Source organism: Pseudochaenichthys georgianus, chromosome 7 (assembly GCF_902827115.2).
Source record: "Pseudochaenichthys georgianus chromosome 7, fPseGeo1.2, whole genome shotgun sequence".
NCBI classification, from domain to species: domain Eukaryota; kingdom Metazoa; phylum Chordata; class Actinopteri; order Perciformes; family Channichthyidae; genus Pseudochaenichthys; species Pseudochaenichthys georgianus.
The window spans coordinates 11464786-11485390 of record NC_047509.1 but is presented as its reverse complement, the minus strand read 5'-3'; the positions used below and the strand labels follow the sequence as shown (position 1 = coordinate 11485390).

General features: G+C 42.1%; 1 protein-coding gene across 1 annotated transcript in view; it reads left to right on the top strand.

Moving 5' to 3' along the window:
* Positions 1-2961: 2961 nt before the first annotated feature.
* The window catches only part of adcy6a (adenylate cyclase 6a), an 80414-nt gene continuing 62770 nt past the window's right edge, over positions 2962-20605 (top strand). The window contains exons 1-3 of the mRNA XM_034086358.2: positions 2962-3183; positions 7269-7529; positions 8282-9212. Coding sequence (XP_033942249.1) covers positions 7510-7529; positions 8282-9212 — 951 coding nt within the window. The 5' untranslated portion in view covers positions 2962-3183; positions 7269-7509. The remainder of the gene's footprint in view (positions 3184-7268; positions 7530-8281; positions 9213-20605) is intronic.

Genomic DNA, 20605 nt, shown 5'->3' with positions numbered 1-20605 from the left:
TATACTGATTAATCTTGAGCCCATTATAACAGCAGACTGTAAGTTAGGCTGTATATCAAGTGGAAAAAACAACTTTAAAATGGTGTTATTTATTTGTCTGTTAGCTAGGAAACACGACCCCAAATGATACAGTGTAAGCTAACTAACGGCTCTTTAAACTACATATCTGGTTTAAATTTCTAAACCTATAAAATAAACGTCAACTAGAATTGTTGTTGCTTTTTGTTGTAGTTTTGACAATGCTAGTTGGCTTTCCATATCTGTTAGCTGCTGAACACAGTCTTTACTTCAAAAGTATTTAAGTTCCAGCTTAAATCTTAAATATTTCAATATTATTTTAGTTTTTTCTGATATGATTACTTTTACTCCTAATACTTAAAGTACATTCCTAAGTAAAGAATCTGAATATTTCGTCCACCACTTATCGTCACTGAGTTTACCTTCATATCCATTTGCCAGGTTGTTTTTGACACTTTGCTGCCAAAGCATTTGTCTTTCTCTTTCAAGCATACCTGTTGCTGATGTTCCTTCTGCTGGCAGATTTATGAGTAGTTTGCCTGATCTTGCCTGTTCAGTTGGACAAAGCATTTAACTACACCTGTGTTGAGTTATTTAGACTCAGGCAGTATTACTCTACAAGGCACGACCTATACAACTGGTGTAGAACATAGTTAAAGTCAGCTACCGCATGTGAAACCAGCAGATTATGAGTTTATACATGTAGTGAACTAGAGTCTCAGCATTACTGCCATGCTGGTACTTCTCTCTGTTATCTATAGGAGAACCTCTTACAACCCACATCAAAACATCTGAACTATCCCTTTAGTGGCAGAAAGGTTCTCTCCTATGTAATCAGACCGAATTGCCTCTCTGTTTTGTTGATTCAGTCTCGCATTATACATGTTAGCTGATTTCTTCTTTTTCTGAATTGCTTAACAAATTGAAGATGTGGGGAATGATTTAGACTAGAGGTTACCTTTGTGCCATCTTCTAGAATTGCCCCACCTGTTGCACCTGTTTTTCAGACCCGTCAATGGCCCAGCCCAGAGTCGTCAGTGGAGGCTGTCTCACCATGCCCTGTCCCTCTCAAACTCACACATTTGTGATATTCCTCAACCCAATAGTTAACTTATTACAATACTATCTATTTTTGCAAGTTTTGCTTTCGAGTTTATTTGTGTTAGTTTAAAACATTAAGTGCTTGAGAGGGCCTGTCACCTTTTACTAAATATAGCCTTTTTATGATTATATCCTTATCTGTTTATCTATAACCAGGTATTCTCTTAAATTCCACATTATTATTATTTTTTGTTTATCTCTTTTACCAAAAGTTGTACGTTGTACAGGGGGCAGGGCTTATGTGGGTTTCAGATTTGTATCATTTACATTTTTTAATGTTGTAAATATTTGAATCAGGAAAGCACTTCCAGCTAAACAAGAAAGTGCTACATAAATAAAACAAGTAATAATATATTTTATTTATATAACTGAATTATATAATAATAATATTCATAATTTATTATTATTATTATTATTATTATTATTATTATTATTATTATTATTATTATTATTATTATTATTATTATTATTATTATTATTATTATTATTATACATGTATTTGTGACTTCTGGCTGTCATGTTGGAGCTCTCAGCTGTTGGTTGACTTGCTGCAGACACGGCTTCTCCTCTAGAGGGAGTGCCGAGTCACTGAAAGAGGAGTGAGAGCAGCCTGGGCTCAGGAGAGCCAAACCAGCCGGAGTTAAACAGCACGACACCGGGACTGACTGCAATTTCAATTCAAAATAAAAGCTTACAAATTAGTGCTGATTTTCGATGACCAGAACAACATGCATTGCACACTAAACAAGTTTATCCAAAGGGTTAATAACATACTGAGAAGAGGTCCTGCTTTCACAAGAATGAGTTAAACATTAATATTTCTTAAAGGATGAGGATTATTTTGACTATCAGAATCAGAAACGGGTTTACCAGGTAGGTTCACCCGTAGGCTACGAGGAATTTGACTAGGTCACCAATCATTCAATTTAGCTGGAAGCCAATTATGTATTTTGTATGAAGGCAAAAACCAGAAGGTTCAATGGACTGTCAACTTATAATTTTTCCTGAGGAAATGTGTCATCCTTGAAACCATGTCCTCGCGGTTTTTGGATTTCGGAGGTAGCCTAGGCCTACTTTGTAAAAAAGTGTGCTCGTTTTACTAAACAGGATGTTTTAAAAGTAATTTCACTTAATTGCCCAGCTTTTTCTGTAAAGTTAATGTTTTATTACGTTGTGTTTTTTTCCTTTTTTCAAATGTTATTTTCTTTTATTCAGAACAGTTATGTTATGTTAATGTTGATGTTCCACATGGAGCTGCTGTGATGCAAATCAAATTTCAGACTTGATCTGACCAATAAAGTATTATCGTATCTTATCATATGACCTGCCATTATCCTAAAGAGAGAGGAGTCATGCCTGTCATGTTATCCTTTTTTCATATGATTATTACAAAATATTAAGTTTTACCTTAATGTCACATGTTTTAAGTATTGATATCCACTACAAATAGATTTGAAATAATACTTTGAGCTAATTGGACAGCCTATATTCATTCAGCAATTTTATTTTATAAATATATCTTCATTTTATTTCTCTTATTTGAAAGTTTTTGCTTATTTATATATATTTGCAAAATGTATACAGGATAATTGATGAGGCTGAATGGTGTAAAAAATACCACGATTTTTTTAAATACATAATTATTTTTTAAATGCACTCACTTGTGTTGCCCTTACTTGTTTTTATTAACAGTTAGCCTATAAAGGTCCTGCCATTGACTGTATAAAGTGTCCTGCTACCAATTTATGGTAGGCTACTTCCGCCACCACTGTAGGCTAAGTGCTTTAAATTTGAAAAACCATAACCGGAAGTGTGATGTTTGTATTCCCCCCGTCTTGACAGTGGTGCTTGGAGCCGAGAGGGTCAGGGGGAGGAGAGGAAAGGGAGTGGAGCGAGAAGACGACAGGAGGAGATCCACACAGGCAGGGTGACCAATTTCACCGGACCATCCTTGGACAGCTATCCGCTACAAATGGTCCTCCACCCGGCTGTCTGCTCCTACCCACACCGAGACGGATTGTCTGCTGCGGTCCTGTCGGGGAACAGAAACAGAAGATGATCACGGTGAGTCAGTCTTTCTCTCTGTAACTGCTGCACACTGCAGGCCGACATATATTATATATGTTGTCCTGTCACACACACGTCTCAAACGCTGTTGCACCGCTGCCACTTCTCTGTCAATACACCATGTCGGCCGGAGTGAATGACATAGCTGGCAACAGTTGCTGCAAGGCCCTCGGCTTCACACTGGTGCTGGTGCTGCTAGTGGCAGAGGATACACGGTCAGTACATGTTTTTGCACTGGCGGCCAATAACAACATATCTGTGTGTGGAGGGAAAAGGGATGAGCTGCATCATTATGTTTCTTATTACAGCTGACAGTCCTGAGGGGCGTTAATAAGAGGCTGCATGCAGAGGCTCGCATCTGCAGAATATTTTTCACAACACAACTTTAAACTTAAACACCCCCATGTATAACCTACCAATACGAACACACATGGTTTGTAAATGAGGGGCTTTTAGAGTATTATTCACCGCTATATTCTTCCATCAACAGACTGATGCTGAGGAATTTGCGGCAGCAATAACGTGTTTATATCAGTTTATTTACCCAACGCTATAACGTTTGTTAATACACTTATCTTGGGAGATATTGCGTTTCGCTGAAGGACATTTCCCACAAACACAAATCGCTGCAGAGGCGTGTATGTGTCTTAACGTGGACTACCGGACAGAACTGAATGGTGTTATGGTCCCCGCTATGGTTGTCACATAGGCCACGGTGTTATGTAACACGAAGCCTACGCTGTTTGAATGCGGGCCCTCTCACACACGGCCTGCCTGTGCATGGCATTTCTCCACCGGATCGCACACATAGCCTATAATCAGAACATGATCCAAATGTATTAAACTAGTCAAATCAACGCGTTGCAAACCTTTTGATTTCCACAAATTGGTGAATCTATTACAGCATCTGTGTCATCTGGGTGACAACTGAGCCATACAGAGAGAGAGAGAGAGAGAGAGAGAGAGAGAGCGAGAGAGAGAGAGAGAGAGAGAGAGAGAGAGAGAGAGAGAGAGAGAGAGAGAGAGAGAGAGAAAATGTCTTTCTGAAACAAGCCCACAATGAATGACTTTATGCTCGCGGTTTGTGACTGTAACGCCAGTGTTGCCGCTGTCCGGTTAAAAGTGTCCCCTATGAATAGTCAGTCACCCCCGCCTTCCCTTCTCCGCTTCCCCTCCCCTATCCTCTCCTAGCGTTTGTGGGGGGAAACTGAAGAGAACAGCCAGGCACCGTACAAACACACACACACACACACACACACACACACACACACACACACACACACACACACACACACACACACACACACACACACACACACACACACACACACACACACACACACACACACGCGCGCGCGCGCGCGCACACACACACACACACACACACACACACACACACACACACACACACACACACACACACACACACACACACACACACACACACACACACACACCAAGCGGCTGGCAACACCGCGACGTTTGCAAATGGGCACAGGCTGGTCGACCTTGTGCAGGGGAGTGAGGGACGCAGCCGTGGAGGTGGGAGGAGAGGAGATGACAGAAGAGAAGAGGGGAGGTGTGTGTGTGTGTGTGTGTGTGTGTGTGTGTGTGTGTGTGTGTGTGTGTGTGTGTGAGAGAGAGAGGGGGGTCTGGTTCTCCTTGAATCTTGACGATCCGCTGCTAGGGAGGAGGGAAGCAGCGTGGACGGATACGTGCCAGAGAAGGCAAGCTATAGCGAGGAAATGCTATTTTTACTTCAACAACACAGCATGCCTCTCCGGTGAAAATGCCGGTCTGGGAGGCGGCGGCTGTGTTGCGTTTGAGTGTCTCTCTGCACAGTGTGGAGCTCAGAGTGTCAGCAGGCCTGGTAAGATCAGCTGGTAGCCGTTGCTGAGGCATATGTGGACGTTTAATTAAACCAGGACGAAAAAGAGAGCAATACTGTACTTTTATATTATCTATTATAAAGTGCTGTAGGCTAGTTATAGTAACATTGGAGATACATACTAGAGGTACATTACATACAACATACTGTATATGTAACCAGGTCAGCATTAAGCTACAATTGAATTTCAAAGAAAAGCCCACTTTCAGCTGATAGAGACCTAAAGGGGAAAGTTTTAGATATGTTCTGTCAGGACTATTATCAAAACAACAATGCAGCCTCAAAAAGTGGGATGCACCATTTGATTTTTTCACAGAGAAACAATAACTCAGAGCAGTTTAGCTTACTGTAATAATTGTAGGCATTACTGAACGGTCCTACTGCTCATCCCTTGGTCTTCACCCACAGTATAACATTTTTACAGAAAAGTACCACCAAAAAGAAAGTCATGAGAAAGAAACACAAGAAGGATAAATATAGAGTACAGCTGCAAAATACTACAAAGACACACACCATATGCATGCCGGCCATCAGCCTTGACTACTGGCTGTTCTGTAATTCTCCAGAACTCACAGATGGCCATTTTCGCCCCTGCTACCAAGTGGCACACAACAACAACATCAACAACAACAAGAACACAAGGCTAAACAACTATACAGATTGGGTTTTTATTGCTCCTATGTAGAAGCAGCGAGGGGGCCTTGTGCCTCTCTGTCCCCGGGGGCACATTATCTCATAATCTGCCCATGTCATTACAGTTTCCCAATCTGATACCATTGCTCTCCTTTCCCCAACTTTGCACTCTGTATAACTCGACGTGGTATCATTCTCTTGTTAGGTAACATTTTCATTTTTTTGCATGAAACCAGGCGTTGGTGTGGCTCTAAAAACAAAGTCTGTTGCCTACCATGACTGAATATATGTAACTAATGATAGTAACACCAAATAACTATTACATTAAGATTAGTCTCATCAGAGGCCTGTACTACGAAGCCGGTTCAACATAACCTGGATATGTTTGAGTTAGCCGCTCAGCATAAGTTACCATGGAGATCTAGCCCGCTAAAAAGAGAACAAGCGCCGTAGGACCGGAAACCCCGAGTTTTCCCTGAAGTTAGCCCGCTAAGCGAAAATCCGGCTTCGTAGTACAGGCTTTTTCAAGGCACTATCAGCTTAGTCCATACTCTACTCTTACAAAATGAATGTCATACATTTAAAGTTACAACTCTAGGCAAGAGATAACCAGCAACGACCATAAGTATATCCAACTACATACATTGATAACACGCTTTTTTACAAAAACTGAAGATGAACATTGTATATATAAACCATCTACACTATCTGTGTCATATCCAAATGACAGTGATGCCCAGTGTCTTAATATATATATTTCATTCAGCAACAGCATGGATACAATTACACGTATCTCATATGTGATGCATTTAAACTAAAAAGGAAGTAACTTTATGTTCTAATAATTTCTAAACAACTTTTGTTTTAACGCTGCAGGGCACACAGATCCTGTCATGCTGTGTTTCCTGATACTGTCTGGATATTTGTCTTGACAGTGTCCTGTTGTCCGGTGGCATTTATCTGTATTTATTACTTGCCTTTTATAATCTATTGTTATTGTAAACAGAGCTTGAAAAAGTCACTCTTCATCTTCAGCCCAACTGGCTCGAGAGTAATGTGTATTTTGTGTGTATACCAGAGGGTTTGTTTTTGTACTGGGGTCAAATCTAGCAAGTTCTGGTTCGACTAAAAAAACAACAACATTCTAGCTATTTTGGGTCCTTTCCTCCCCGTAGTGTCGGCAGTAGCTTGTCTTTCTCCCATGAATCTGTCTATTTTTTATGAGACGATATTTCAAGTGCGTCCGGTTATGCAGGAAATGGGATTCATGTGAATTTAGCTAACACTCATGTCTTTTATATCCTGTCACATCTGGTTAAAAGTGACCTTAATGCTACAACTAAAGATTATTTTCATTATTGATTCATTTGAAAATTATTTTCGTGATGAATCAATTAACTGTATTGCCTAAAAACTAGTATTAGCCTCCACAGGGTTAGGGTTAGATTTTAATCATCTGCTGATCTACTCACGGCTTATGTTAAGCCACAACACCATGACATATTGTTTTATGCATTGGCTTTTATACAATCTTCTGTATGTGTTTTGATTTTTCCTGTAGTCCCAGCAGGAGCTGTGGAGATAGGCCTGGCAGCAGAGTCTGGACTTCTCATTAACCTCGGTCTCTGATCACCGGCCCTGGCACAAACATCTGGAGCTTCTTAAAGCGCCTGGTTGACCTCATCCAGTCAGACCCACCCTGCGACTCTGCAGCGCGGCCTCTACAAACCCCTCGTCACTACTTCTAAATACTGTCCACGGGGATAAATGAGTGAACCGGCTGCAAGGGAGAGGGCTGGGACATGTACCAGAACCCCAACAGGTAAATGAACTACTCCAACACATAGATAGAGGAGGAAATGGTCCTCCCACATGGTAATCAGTTTGGGTAGGAGTGCTTCCTGGACTGAATATGAGTTTGTTTGAGGGGCTCTTTGGTGAAGGGTACATGTGCAAAATCACATAAAAGACTCAAAGGCAGTCTCCATTCAAAAAGAGAGTGCCTTGGAGTTTTCTTGTGATTGTAATGGTATTCATTTATTTGATAAAGGTCCCAGTTAGCTAGAGGATTGCAGAAGCTATTCTTCCTGCGTTTCACAAAACAGACAATGCAACCATTACAACTTGAATCACAATCATCACCATACAGAATAAACAGGACACAACTGAAACGGACACAACAAGCTCTTGACATTTCAATAATCCGAACATTTGAAGTAGTCCATTACACTCCAGTGTACCCAACTCATGGCAAATCATACAAGTACATGATAAATAGCCTGTACTACCCTAATTCTCCTATTTGTCAGATTCACACAGACCCCTTCACTTTCACATAACCAATCAACATTATTCAACTCTGTTTTGATCAAACTACAATTTTGAATGCATTTGACTGTTTTTACTGAAAATCTAAAGTCTTTGTAATCAAGGAATTTCCGATAAATACAAGCAATAAGTAATCTGTAGTTAACCAGGAACCGGTCTAGACAATTATGCATTGCAACAATATTTGTTCTGTCTTCACCACTGAGATCTGTCTTTGACCTCGTACTTGTTGCCCCTCTCACACAGAATGTCCTGGTTCAGTGGTTTCCTAGTCGCCAGAGTGGACGACCGCAAGACTGCGTGGGGAGAGCGCAATGGCAAGAAGTCAAAACGGAAGGGAGGCTCATCTCTCTGCAACCCACGTTACATGAGCTGTCTGCGGGATCCAGATGCTATGGAGCCCCCCTCTGGAGCCCCCCTCCATCAGCACCACCGCGGAGGGATAGCGGGGGCCGTGGGAGGCGGGGGAAACTTCGGCGTCCGTTGCGGATGGCAGGAGGACCACTACGGCAAAAGGGTAGTGGCTTCCGGGGAAGGGGTGGGGCTGAAATCGGTCGACTTGGGCTTTGACGACGGCGATTTGAAGGGGAGGAAAGGGGGATGTAACGGAGGCAGCGGGGACATGGGCGACGAGGGCGCAGCAGGGGTGGTGACGGCCGCGGACTGCTGGCTCAGGGTGGTGCAGGTGTTCCAGTCGAAAAAATTCCAGTCCCGCAAACTGGAGCGCCTCTACCAGCGGTACTTCTTCAGGCTGAACCAGAGCTCCTTGACAATGCTCATGGGGGTGCTTGTGATCGTGTGCGGCATTATGCTGACCTTCCACTGTGTCCACGCCGCCCCTCACGTGGCCTACTCCTCAGCACTATCGGTGGCCATGGCGCTCTTCATGGCTCTAATGGTGGTGTGCAACCGCAACGGCTTCCACCAGGATTACATGTGGATGGTCAGTTACCTGGTGATCGGAGTCTTACTGTCCGTACAGGTGTTCGGGGTGCTCATGGTGGCCCCCAGGAGCGCCTCGGAGGGCATCTGGTGGTCCGTGTTCTTCATCTACATCATCTACACTCTGCTGCCTGTGAGGATGAGAGCGGCGGTGGTCAGTGGAGCAGTGCTGTCCATCATTCATGTGGTCACCTCCTGGCAGATCAATCAGGAAGACCAGTTCCTCTGGAAACAGGTAAGACTGTTTGACCGTTAACTGTTTGACCTCATCTGACAATGATAATGGCTGGTTTTGAATGTACAGTGAACAGTCTATTGACAGTTACGGTACGTCCACACAGCAGCTTTTCAAAAATCTTGAAAATCTTGGAGCTGGACGTGTCTGAAAGCTTGGGGATTTTTTGCGAGCAATGCGACCAACAACCAATCACATGAATCTCCCGCCCCCGACATACAAAGCAAAAAACCCCGGGGATTTTATGCGAGCAATATATATATATAAACTCCCCAAACAATAATAAATTAAATAATAATATATAAAAATAATAAATCTGATTTTTACAGCATTTTAGTAGGATAGTAGTATTTTAAAGTGTCAACAATATAATAATCAGACCCTGCAATAGAATAAATCAAGTTTCACTTTAGTTACTCAAGTAACTCAACTCTAACTCACTCACTCAGCATCACCAAGGTTATCTTTTAGGAATATGAGCATGTCCACATTTCCAGGTAGAAGCTGGGATGTTTGGGCGTTTACAAAATCCCCTGCTGTGGAAATAACTCTCTTGCTTGGTACTGATGTTGCTGGGACAGAGAGATATGCTTTGGCCATGGGTGACAGCAGTGGGTCAAACTGTGCATTGTCTCTCCACCACTTCAAAAACAATACAGTTTTTGCGAAGAAGGTGAGGCTTATTGACAGGGCGAGATATAAATATACTGTTGGTACTTGTCAATGTCTCTAGGTATGTGCATGTAGCCCTGTAAATACGATGTCCTTTTGTGTTCTGTTGTTTTATGTTCGTGTTGTAACCTACTTGCTGCCATGTTGGACAGGTCTCCCTTGAAAAAGAGATCGATGATCTTAATGGGACCATCTGGTTGAATAAAGGTTAAAAAAAAAAAAAATGGTTTAAAAGAAATTGCGGTAGATTTTGTCAGTCTCACGACGGTATTGAGACATTTATTTACCGCGATATTCGATATATCGTTACATCCCTAGTTTTCTCTGATTACATTACATGTCACCTGTTAGACGCTTTTATCCAAAGTGACTTACATACTCAATACTGTGGGCAATCCCCACAGGAGCTATTTGGGGTGAAGTGTCTTGCCCAGGGACACAATGACAGGCTGACTGCAGTGGGGTTTGAACCTGTGCTCCCCTGATCTGAACACCAACACACTAGTCCACTGCGCCACTGGCAGTTCACATTATTTAAAAAATGTGGCTAATATCAGAATTATGTGTGATCTGGTCACAGCACTAGACTGACCCGCATTTGCAAAACAATCTACATAAACACACATTGGCGTAAAGCTTTCATTCATACGTCGATGTGCAATGGAAGCCAAATGTTAACAGTCATGAAAACAGTCATGTTTTCCTCAGATTAAGATGGGGGCAGTGGAGACGTGTTAACTGCCTGCGTCAGATGTAAAGATGTGTCAGACAAAACATTTGGCATTTGAGGACTGAGAAGTTTAACTATGATGAGATAACTGCCTAAAACATATTTTCGTCAACATTTGGAAACATAGAAACATTGAGGTTGAAATAGTTCCTAAGTAATTAAAAACATCAAATTTAAATGATGGATATAGGGATGAATTATGACTGTAGACTGACTGAACTGGACACATTGTTACGTCGCTGTATCTCTGGGGGCATTTAAAATGTCTCCTCTGTCACAATGTTTATGACGGGTGTTTTACCGTGTGAACTGGCAACTCAGCGACTGCAGTGTTTATATTGCTCTACTGTGTTTTGTCACCAAGTTGTATCTGTATATTTAAATGTATTCTGGAGCTTAAGGGTCTTTTTGTATAGTTTGTTGTTTGTGCGTCATGCTAAGGACCTCGGAGCTCGCTGAAGGTCAGCAGGCCGAAACGTCTGTACGAGTGTGTACAGTAAGTGTGTGCTCTTCTGTGACAGTGGGAGAATACCTTGATATAAAGCAGTATCACTCTGGTCTCTGTGCTCTCTCACAAGGGACACTTTGTACTTTCCTCCAAGGGTGAGGCCGACGGTTGTGGGGAGGCGCTGTACGACTCCTCCCTTTCTGTAGCTGATCACCACTGTCGACTCCTTGGGGAAAAGTTAGGGAAAACATAATGGGAAGACCATTTCATGGAAACAATAGGGGGATATAGGACTTAATTATGTATCGGTAATAGTCACTGTAATGCCATTTCTGTAAGGTATGTGTTCAGTAACATATCCTCTCAGCTGGACAACAACAACCCAACCAATGCAATTTCTGCTGCTAGGGAATTCTCAATCAAATGAGAACAAAAGAGGGACTTTAATGAAGTCGTAAAGTGTGCTCATGGGAGTTTTTGTCCACCATTGCAGAAGAAAATACATGCCACGACTCACGCGGAAACCATGTTCACTGTTAAGATAATGCATCATATGTTTTATATAGTGAGTTCATAATACGTTTTGCCACCTACGGATGCTCCATAGTATACACCAAGATGTCACATTGTTGTGAACAGCAGCAGCGGAGCATAACAGCCTCAATCTTTAAATTCTTACCTTTCACAATAAAAGCCATAAACGTATACGCTGCTTACCAAAAGTTACTTCAATTAACTTGAAGTATTTAACTTAACTCAACCATGTTGTTCCGATGAAAAAGCTGCAAGAAATGATAACTAATTTACGTTAAATACTTAACACTGGATGAGTTGACTACCTATACAGCGTATCTTAAGTCATGTTATGCTGTTAGCAAGAAATTAATAGCTTATATACTCTTACTGAGTATAATTCTGTGACATTAAGTTATTTACTTATTCCTTAGGGCTTTTTATTTGTCAGTTTATTGCAGAAATGTTTCATATAATACCCTTTTAAAGACAGATCAATTTGTTATAACATCGCAAACGTTTATTATAAAAATAATGACATAAGTGCAGTTCTAGGTTAGCGGTTCGTGGGAACTCGGTGTGTGCTTTGTAACATCATGCATGATATACCATAGTACAATCCATCACAGGCTGCAACACTGTTTGCCGTCATTAAGTGAATGCATGTCATGAGATAGCTGCGGCCTTGCAATGCTGGTTATTCCTAAGGTCGCCTGTGTACATATGTGACACAGTAAAACAGTATCATCAATCACTGCTTCACGCTTGTGTGCAAGTATTTCCTCTTTCTCCAATAACTCATTAACCTCACTGGGTTTCTGTTGGTGTTGATGGCTACAGATAATGATGACGTTGTGTGTGAAGAATGATGGGAATGCAGACCCTCTGTTTTACACCAACGTTTATTCCTTCTCTACCCAGTATTTCTGTACAGTAGCAGATAAAGATTAAGCTGCACTAAAATTATTAGTATTAAACATTTTCTAGAATAAGATTCCAGCGGTGGGATGCATTGATATGTTCTCTGACATGTTTTATAGAGACATTTCAAATAACTCCAGAATGTTGTAAAGCTCAAAACTCAAAATCAATTTTAAAGATCTGAAAAAAGTCAGAAAATGTAGTTTTTATGAAAAAAAAGGAAAAAGAAAATGCGAACTCAATTCAGGAGATCCACAACGAATATAAGGTAAAAGAATTAGACGGTCGGTAACAGTAAGTCTACTTAACAACTTTAAAAAATCACATTTTCTTGGCCAAATCACCTCAGTATAATCCAGTGTTTCATGACAGGGGGGTCTCCTGCGAGAGACCAGGAGAAAAATGTTTTAAAAAAAAAAAAAAATCCTAATTTGAAAGATTATTGATTCAAAAATAATATGATACAATACAGTACAAGTACGTCTGGGTCTCTGTGTTTCATTCAAGCTCGGCTCTGTGTGTGTGAGGAACAAGCCATTTCGTGTGCGTGCGCGCGAGAGAGAGAGCGCACCGGTACCGGAGATCGTTGTTGTTAGCTTCTGGTGCTAGCGAGCTAGTGGCCGGGTCTCAAACGTTTTGGTCATGATTAATGTAAACAATTATTTCCGAGGCACACGTTTACTATGATCATCATTATAGTTATACAAAAATAAGAGAATAAATGAAAAACAGGTATGAAATACTGTATGACAGTAAAACAAGAATAGAGTTTAAAAGGGGAGTGATTTGTAAAATATCCATAAAGAAATAGTAAATCTGTTTACAGTTCTGTTTCATATGGATGTTGAGAGATGTATCCATAAATCTCCTCATTTTGCTCTCAAAGTGCACCAGATTGATGCTTTTAACTTAAATATAAAAAGTTAGCATGCCCCCGGACCCCCCTATGTTAGGTCCACCACTCCGCACTTATAAAAATAGCACTTGACCCCTGCTTACACCTATATGCCGTGAGCTGATTATCAAGCCTTCATTGTAACAGTCGCGGGTACATTGTGTATTTGCTTGGGGAGTGTTGCAGTCGAAAATTCCACTGTAGCGACCGGTACATTAATGGGAAACCCTAAAGGTTTGAGCACCCTCTATGAAACATCAAGCTACCCCACAGCACCCCCAAAAGAAATCTCTGTCGCCGCCACTGAGCCTGCAACCCAGTTTTGAAGAAATGTGCAGTGCAACACAGGCTCATTGCATCCACTAATGCTGCGATAAGACACACAGATATCAAATATACCAAATACCAAATATCAGCATTTTCTTTCTTTTCATTTTTTAGCACAGATTGCAAAGTGGCAAAGTATTATAACTTATTGTTCTAGCAAAGGGATTGCACAGTTATATTATGTTTTTTGATTTTCTTTTTTGACCACACAGACTTATGGAGCATTGTTTTATTATCACTGTTCTAGCAAAGTGATTCTTTTTTTTTTTGAAAGGAATGCTCACGTTCATATTGATGTATTTTAATAAATGTTAACTTGACCCATTACGTGACTTGTGTTGAGGGCCCGACTTTTTTTTCTTCTCCAAAGGGAGGACCTGACAGAAAAAGTTTGAGAACCACTGGTATAATCACTCAAATCTCTTGAAATGTATGGTCATTATTTCCTTCAAACCTTTAAAAACATTTGCATTGATCTGGTTGTTTTCTAAACTGTATTGCTCTCGGTGTTACTTTGCTGCATACAGTAGAATCTGGTGTCTGTTCTAAACTTCACTTTGAGTGTCTTATTGTGCACACTAGGGGTGTTGAAAATAATCGTTTCTACGATGCATTGCGATGCGGACGTGGACGATTCGGTCTCGATGCAGTGACGGAAGATAATCGGTTATAGAGTAGTAACGTTGCTTCCTGATTTTCCGGCCGCGGCTTTACTATAACGTTTTTTCTGTCACTTTAATATCAAATCGGTCGGTGACGCAGAGATCAGGGAACATACGTGACAGCGGCACAGCAACACTGAGCAGTCTGCTTTATCCACCAACACAAGAACACCAGTCCAGAACCGACAACAGCAGGACCCGCTCTGAATCACTCCGTGCATGTCGCTGCGGCTCAGAGACACAGGGAGGGATTTATGTTTTTCAAAAATAATCGCGTTACAATCATGTCAGGTTTTTGGTGGATTTAATTAAGTCTTGGATTGCAAAGTATGAATGTCCTCTAGCAATTTGCAGACGATATATACGTGTGTAAAGTTTGTGAAGGCAGGAGGAAAAAAGCTTCCGCGATCACCGTCTCCTCTCCGTTACTCCAAGCCCCGCCCCCTCCCTGAAAATAATGAGTGACAGGCTGATAGTGACCCGATAGAAACGTTGTTATTCACTTAATCACTGAGATATAATGAAGCTAATTTAATCTCATACATTAATGGGATTTATGTAACAGTAAAACAGAGAATGTAAGTGTGCACCCACATGCAGTATTTTTGTTTGTATATGCTGTTGTAAATACTCCTGTTGTCTGCTGTGTTCAGACTCAAGTCCTGTGTGTGATGCCACATTCAGGACATTGAGAATGGAACAACTTCACACACGGAGGCTAGACCTATACAATTCATTTATTTTGGTTTATAAATTAATGTCAAGACATTTATGTAATTGATTTCTGAAGCACTTTCTAAATAATAAAAAGAGAGTTCATATGTATTTACTGCATGTATGCATTGATGAAAAATAAGCCATGTGCAGTAATATAGAAAATTGAGGATGCAACGCATTGGTATGAATCGTGATGCACCGTGATGCACCGTGATGCACCGGGATATCGAACCGAATCGAATCGTTGACAGGATAATCGTAATCGAATCGAATCGTGAGACCAGTGAAGATGCACAGCCCTAGTGCACACCATAAACTACAGTTTATAATTGAGCTTGAAACACATTGAACTGCTTTAAAAAACAAAACAATCTATCAAAACTTTAAAGGGTCAGTGCCTTCCTCCGACGATGGCAGTGGGTAGTCCCCCTGTTTGGAAAAACAAACAGGAGTGCCATGAGGAAGCTAAGCGATGTCCTGCCGTGGACAGGTGAAGCAGATCATTACCACTAAAAGTGTACGCAATATTTAAAATATTTTAACTACTTTATTAAACTGGGGGTGTGCCAGGCACCATCTACTGTAGATAATACATTGACTTTGAATAAGTACCTCACACTTGAACTATCCTTTTCAAATGTAAATTCTAATGGAGACATCCTGTTACTTGTGAGCAGGAGCTCTTACTCCTTTTCCGGCACATGGAAGAAGTTAGCTTCAGGACTTTATGCCTAAAAGAGTTTGTTTGAACCCAAACCACAGATCTTTCCTGAACATAACCAGCACTTTAGTTGCCTTTAACCAAAGGGGATTTCTGGCACAAAGCCCTGAAGGCTGACTTCCATGTACTATTATTTGTGTCGTAATGTCTAAGGTCCTCAGACCTTAAGATTTCAAGGGTTTTGTTGTCATATGCACAGTACAGTGTAGTTATGGCAATGACAATCTGTAATCAATTAGCCCTAGCAGTACACACACACATCACATGTGGATGTCCCACGCATTAGTACACACACGCACACCATCCCATGCTTTGTTATGCTTGTCACCTTCCCTTCTGGTCTCTATTGAATGTTGGATGTTTGTTTTTCTTTGGGAAAGCAACATCACAAAGCGATTGTCTTGCCTGTGTGTGTGTGTGTGTGTGTGTGTGTGTGTGTGTGTGTGTGTGTGTGTGTGTGTGTGTGTGTGTGTGTGTGTGTGTGTGTGTGGGTGGGTGGGTGGGTGTGTGTTTGAGTGTGAATGCTGACATGTACAGAGCGTGCTTCTATCAAGGATTCAGGAAAAAGAAAAGTGCAGCAGTAAAACACATCAAACAGCAAACACATCAGTGTACCGTTTCACATTCACAGATCACTGCTGATGTATCTGTCAATGACATTTATATTTTTTCTGTCACTGAATCTCCTCATAATTACGTTTTTCACCCTAGCCTGATTTGCTTTGTGGTCCCTGACAAAGGCTAGCATTGTTGATTGGATGTTGTTGACACAAGTGCTGTGAGAGGTCAAAGACTAGTTCCTAAAAATACTCAGCCCTTGGCCTTTCTGCTAACTGTTGCGTCATATGGTACAGTCTAATCAGAGCCTGCGTCAGTATGACAGGCAGGTCACTCTAACCCCCTTCTCTCTGCATACCCTGAAGGCTAATACTGTACATTCACAGATACTACAACCATATTTTTTTTTAGATATTTGCTCTTCGGCAACATAAAACCCCCCAAAAGCCCCCATTAGCGGGCTAATGTTTCACAGGTCGCCTTGTCATGCTCCAACTCAGTGTTTAAAGTGTTTGTTTTTAAATTCAGTAAATAAGATAAGGACACAGAGTTTAAATAATAATGTGCTGCTTGTGAAGTAATGCGCTTTGTACACTCATGTTCTCACGCCAAACTTTCCAAATGGCTGTTGACTCAATTTCCTAATGTCCAGGATGTAAAAAGTGCATTTTAATCAGAGCAAATCTCACACCATATCAGCTGTTCACAGTTTCACAGCCGCTCCTGTTGAGCTGGGACCACCTTGTGTGCTTTGAGATGGGAGCACTTGGATCCCGGTGGAGGAAGTGTCAGCCAGTGTGTGACGATCACCTGTAGAACTAGAAAGCTGCAGCTATAGAATAAGACACCCAGTATAAGTGGAGGAGGAGGTGTGATCGGAGGCGAATCCGATATTCTCCCCACACAGCCCTTTTCCACAGCCTCCATGATAAATAATTTGTGTTTAACGCAGCAGCAGCATTTTAACGAGGGTACCTGTCACATGTACACTTTGCTCCCTAGCAGGATGGGTGCTGCTGAATGATGGGAACACACACACACACACGCACACGCACACGCACACACGCACATAACTCAGCTTGACTTGAAGGCTCCAGAGAGGTTGTAGTGACAAAATGTTAGCATTGATAATTAATGATATTTACCAATGGGGTACGATTTTTTTTATTGTATTTATAAATAAAATGCACTTGTTTGTAAATTCCTGTGTTTCCGAGAACTCCAAATATTAACTGATTATTGATACCTATTCGATTAATCTGCAATTTCTTGAATTGTTTAATCCAGATCGAGTAATTAAAAAATCACAGATTGTAGTTTATTTGTGTACATTTTCTCGTTTCTTTACTCCTCTATGAAAGTAAACTGGATATCTTTGAGTTGTGGACAATAAAAGGCATCGAACGTCATCATCTTTGTCTTTTGGGAACATTGATGGACAATTTTCACCATTTTATTTTATGACTCAAACAACTAATCAATTAATGGAGGAAACAGACAACAAATTAATCAACAATCTAAATAATCATCAGTTGCACCGCCTATTATTTACATGAGGATTTCTTATTAACAGATTTGAACAGACAGAGACTAAACTCATCCATACCAACAACAGCAGCTCTGTGGACCAATCAGAGCGCTGGAAAACAAGTTATCGGTTTAGCATCACTTCTGAGAATGAAGGGGAATGAACAGCATCGCTAAGTGTCTCCCTCAGTGCTTTTGTTCAGCTGGTCCAGTGGTTGTCATGGAGACAACTACGACCCAAGCAGCCAGCAGACCCAGAATCAGGCTGCCGGTGAACAGCTTTGTTTCAAGTAAAAAAAGAAAAAACAGGTCAAAATTGATTTTTGCTGTTCACTTTCTCCTTCTGAGAATCTGAAAGCTCGAGCTTGTTTTGATGTTGTAGGGGTCCGAGGCTTTCGAGGCACACTGATCGACCGTTTGGTTTCTCTGAAAGATTTGTGCTTTGTCGCCCTCCCCCTCCCTCCCTCCATAATTAAGACGATGACAGAGGAGAGGTCATCTGAGTGGAGGGATGCACAGGATGTTGTGCGGCAGTTGTGAGGTTCAGAGAAGCTTATCTCTGTCAGCGTGTGACTCTGCACGTCTCTACCCACAATGCAGGAGGAGGCCTCAAAGATTTAAGAAAAAGTCTCTGGCTTGAATATTACATTATTACATTGCATTTAGCTGACGCTTTTATCCAAAGTGACTTACAATAAGTGCGTTCGACCAACAAAATACAAACTTGAAGAAAACAGAATCATATAAACACATCAGGTTTCATAGAGCAAAAACATTTCAAGCGCTACTCAACTGGCTTTAGATAAGCCAGCCCTTTATTAGTATATAAGTGCTTTGTTAATAGTTCTATCGCTCGAAGTGGAGTCGAAAGAGATGAGTTTTCAGTCTGCGCCGGAAGGTGTGTAAGCTTTCTGCCGTCCTGATGTCAATGGGGAGCTCATTCCACCATTTTGGAGACAGGATAGCAAACCCACGTGTTTCTGCTGATGGGAACTTGGGTCCCCTTCGCTGCGATGGTGCAGCGAGCCGTTTGGTTGATGCAGAGCGGAGTGCACGTGCTGGGGTGTACGGTTTAACTATGTCCTGGATGTAGGAAGGGCCAGATCTATTCGCAGCATGGTACGCAAGTACCAGTGTCTTGAAGTGGATTCTAGCAGTTATCGGAAGCCAGTGAAGGGAGCGGAGGAGCGCCGTGGTGTGGGAGAATTTAGGAAGGTTGAAGACCAGACGAGCCGCTGCATTCTGGATGAGCTGCAGAGGTCGGATGGCACATGCAGGTAGACCAGCCAGGAGGGAGTTGCAGTAGTCTAGGCGTGAGATGACGAGAGCCTGGACCAGAACCTGCGTCGCTTTCTGGGTCAGCTGGGGACGCATCCTCCTGATCTTGTAAAGCGTGTATCTGCAGCAGCGGGTTGTAGCAGCGATGTTTGCAGTGAAGGACAGGTTGTTATCTAGGGTCACACCCAGATTCCTTGCAGTCTGAGTCGGGGAAACAACAGAGGTGCCAATGTTGATTGTTAGGTCAAGAGTGGGACAATCTTTTCCCGGAAGGAAAAGCAGTTCAGTCTTGTCAAGGTTGAGCTTGAGGTGATGATCAGACATCCACTGAGAGATGTCAGCTAGACAAGCAGAGATGCGTGCGACGACCTGGGTCTCTGAGCGGGGAAAGGACAGAATTAGTTGGGTGTCGTCAGCGTAGCAGTGGTATGAAAAACCATGCGGGCTAATGACAGATCCGAGCGAGTTTGTGTACAGGGAGAAGAGGAGGTGACCAAGAACAGAGCCCTGAGGGACCCCTGTAGTTAATTGACAAGGGTCGGACTCGGACCCTCTCCAAGTAACCCTATAGGTGCGGTCTTTGAGGTATGAGGTGAGGAGGGAAAGTGCAGAGCCTGAAACTCCAAGTTCTTGGAGAGTGTGAAGGAGGATCTGATGGTTCACCGTGTCGAGTGCAGCAGACAGGTCCAACAGGATGATGACAGAGGAGAGGGATGCTGCTTTAGCAGTGTGCAGTTCCTCAGTGACAGCAAGGAGGGCAGTTTCTGTGGAGTGACCTGCCTTGAACCCAGACTGGTGCGGATCCAGAAGGTTGTTCTGATGGAGATAACAGGAGAGTTGTCTAAAGACAGCGCTTTCAAGTTTTTTAGACAGGAACGGGAGGAGAGAGACAGGCCTGTAGTTTATAACATCAGACGGGTCGAGAGTGGGTTTCTTTAGGAGAGGGTTTACTCTTGCCTCCTTGAGACTGTTGGAAAGTGACTAGAAGTTAGAGAAGTGTTGATGAAATTGGTGAGAAACGGTAGAATATCAGGAGCGATAGTCTGAAGGAGGTTTGAAGGGATAGGGTCCAGAGGACGGGCAGAGGTAATGAGGGTAAGAACCTCACTTGGAGAGAGAGGGCAAAAGGAGGTTAGTGTGTGGGTGAAAGGAGGGTCTGGTGACCCAGCGGTGAGTAAAGGTGAGTCAGAAAAAGAAGAGCGAATATCATCAACCTTTTTTTCAAAGTGGTTAACAAAGTCGCTTGACAGAAGGGAGGAGGGGGAAGGGGCTTTGGGGGGGTCCAGGAGGGTGGAGAAGATGGAAAATAGTTTTTTGGGATTAGAATAGGAAGATTGGATCTTATCTTGAAAGAAAGTGCTTTTTGCCTGAGAGATCGAAGCAGAGAAGGAGGAGAGGAGAGCCTGATAGGTTAGGAGGTCGTC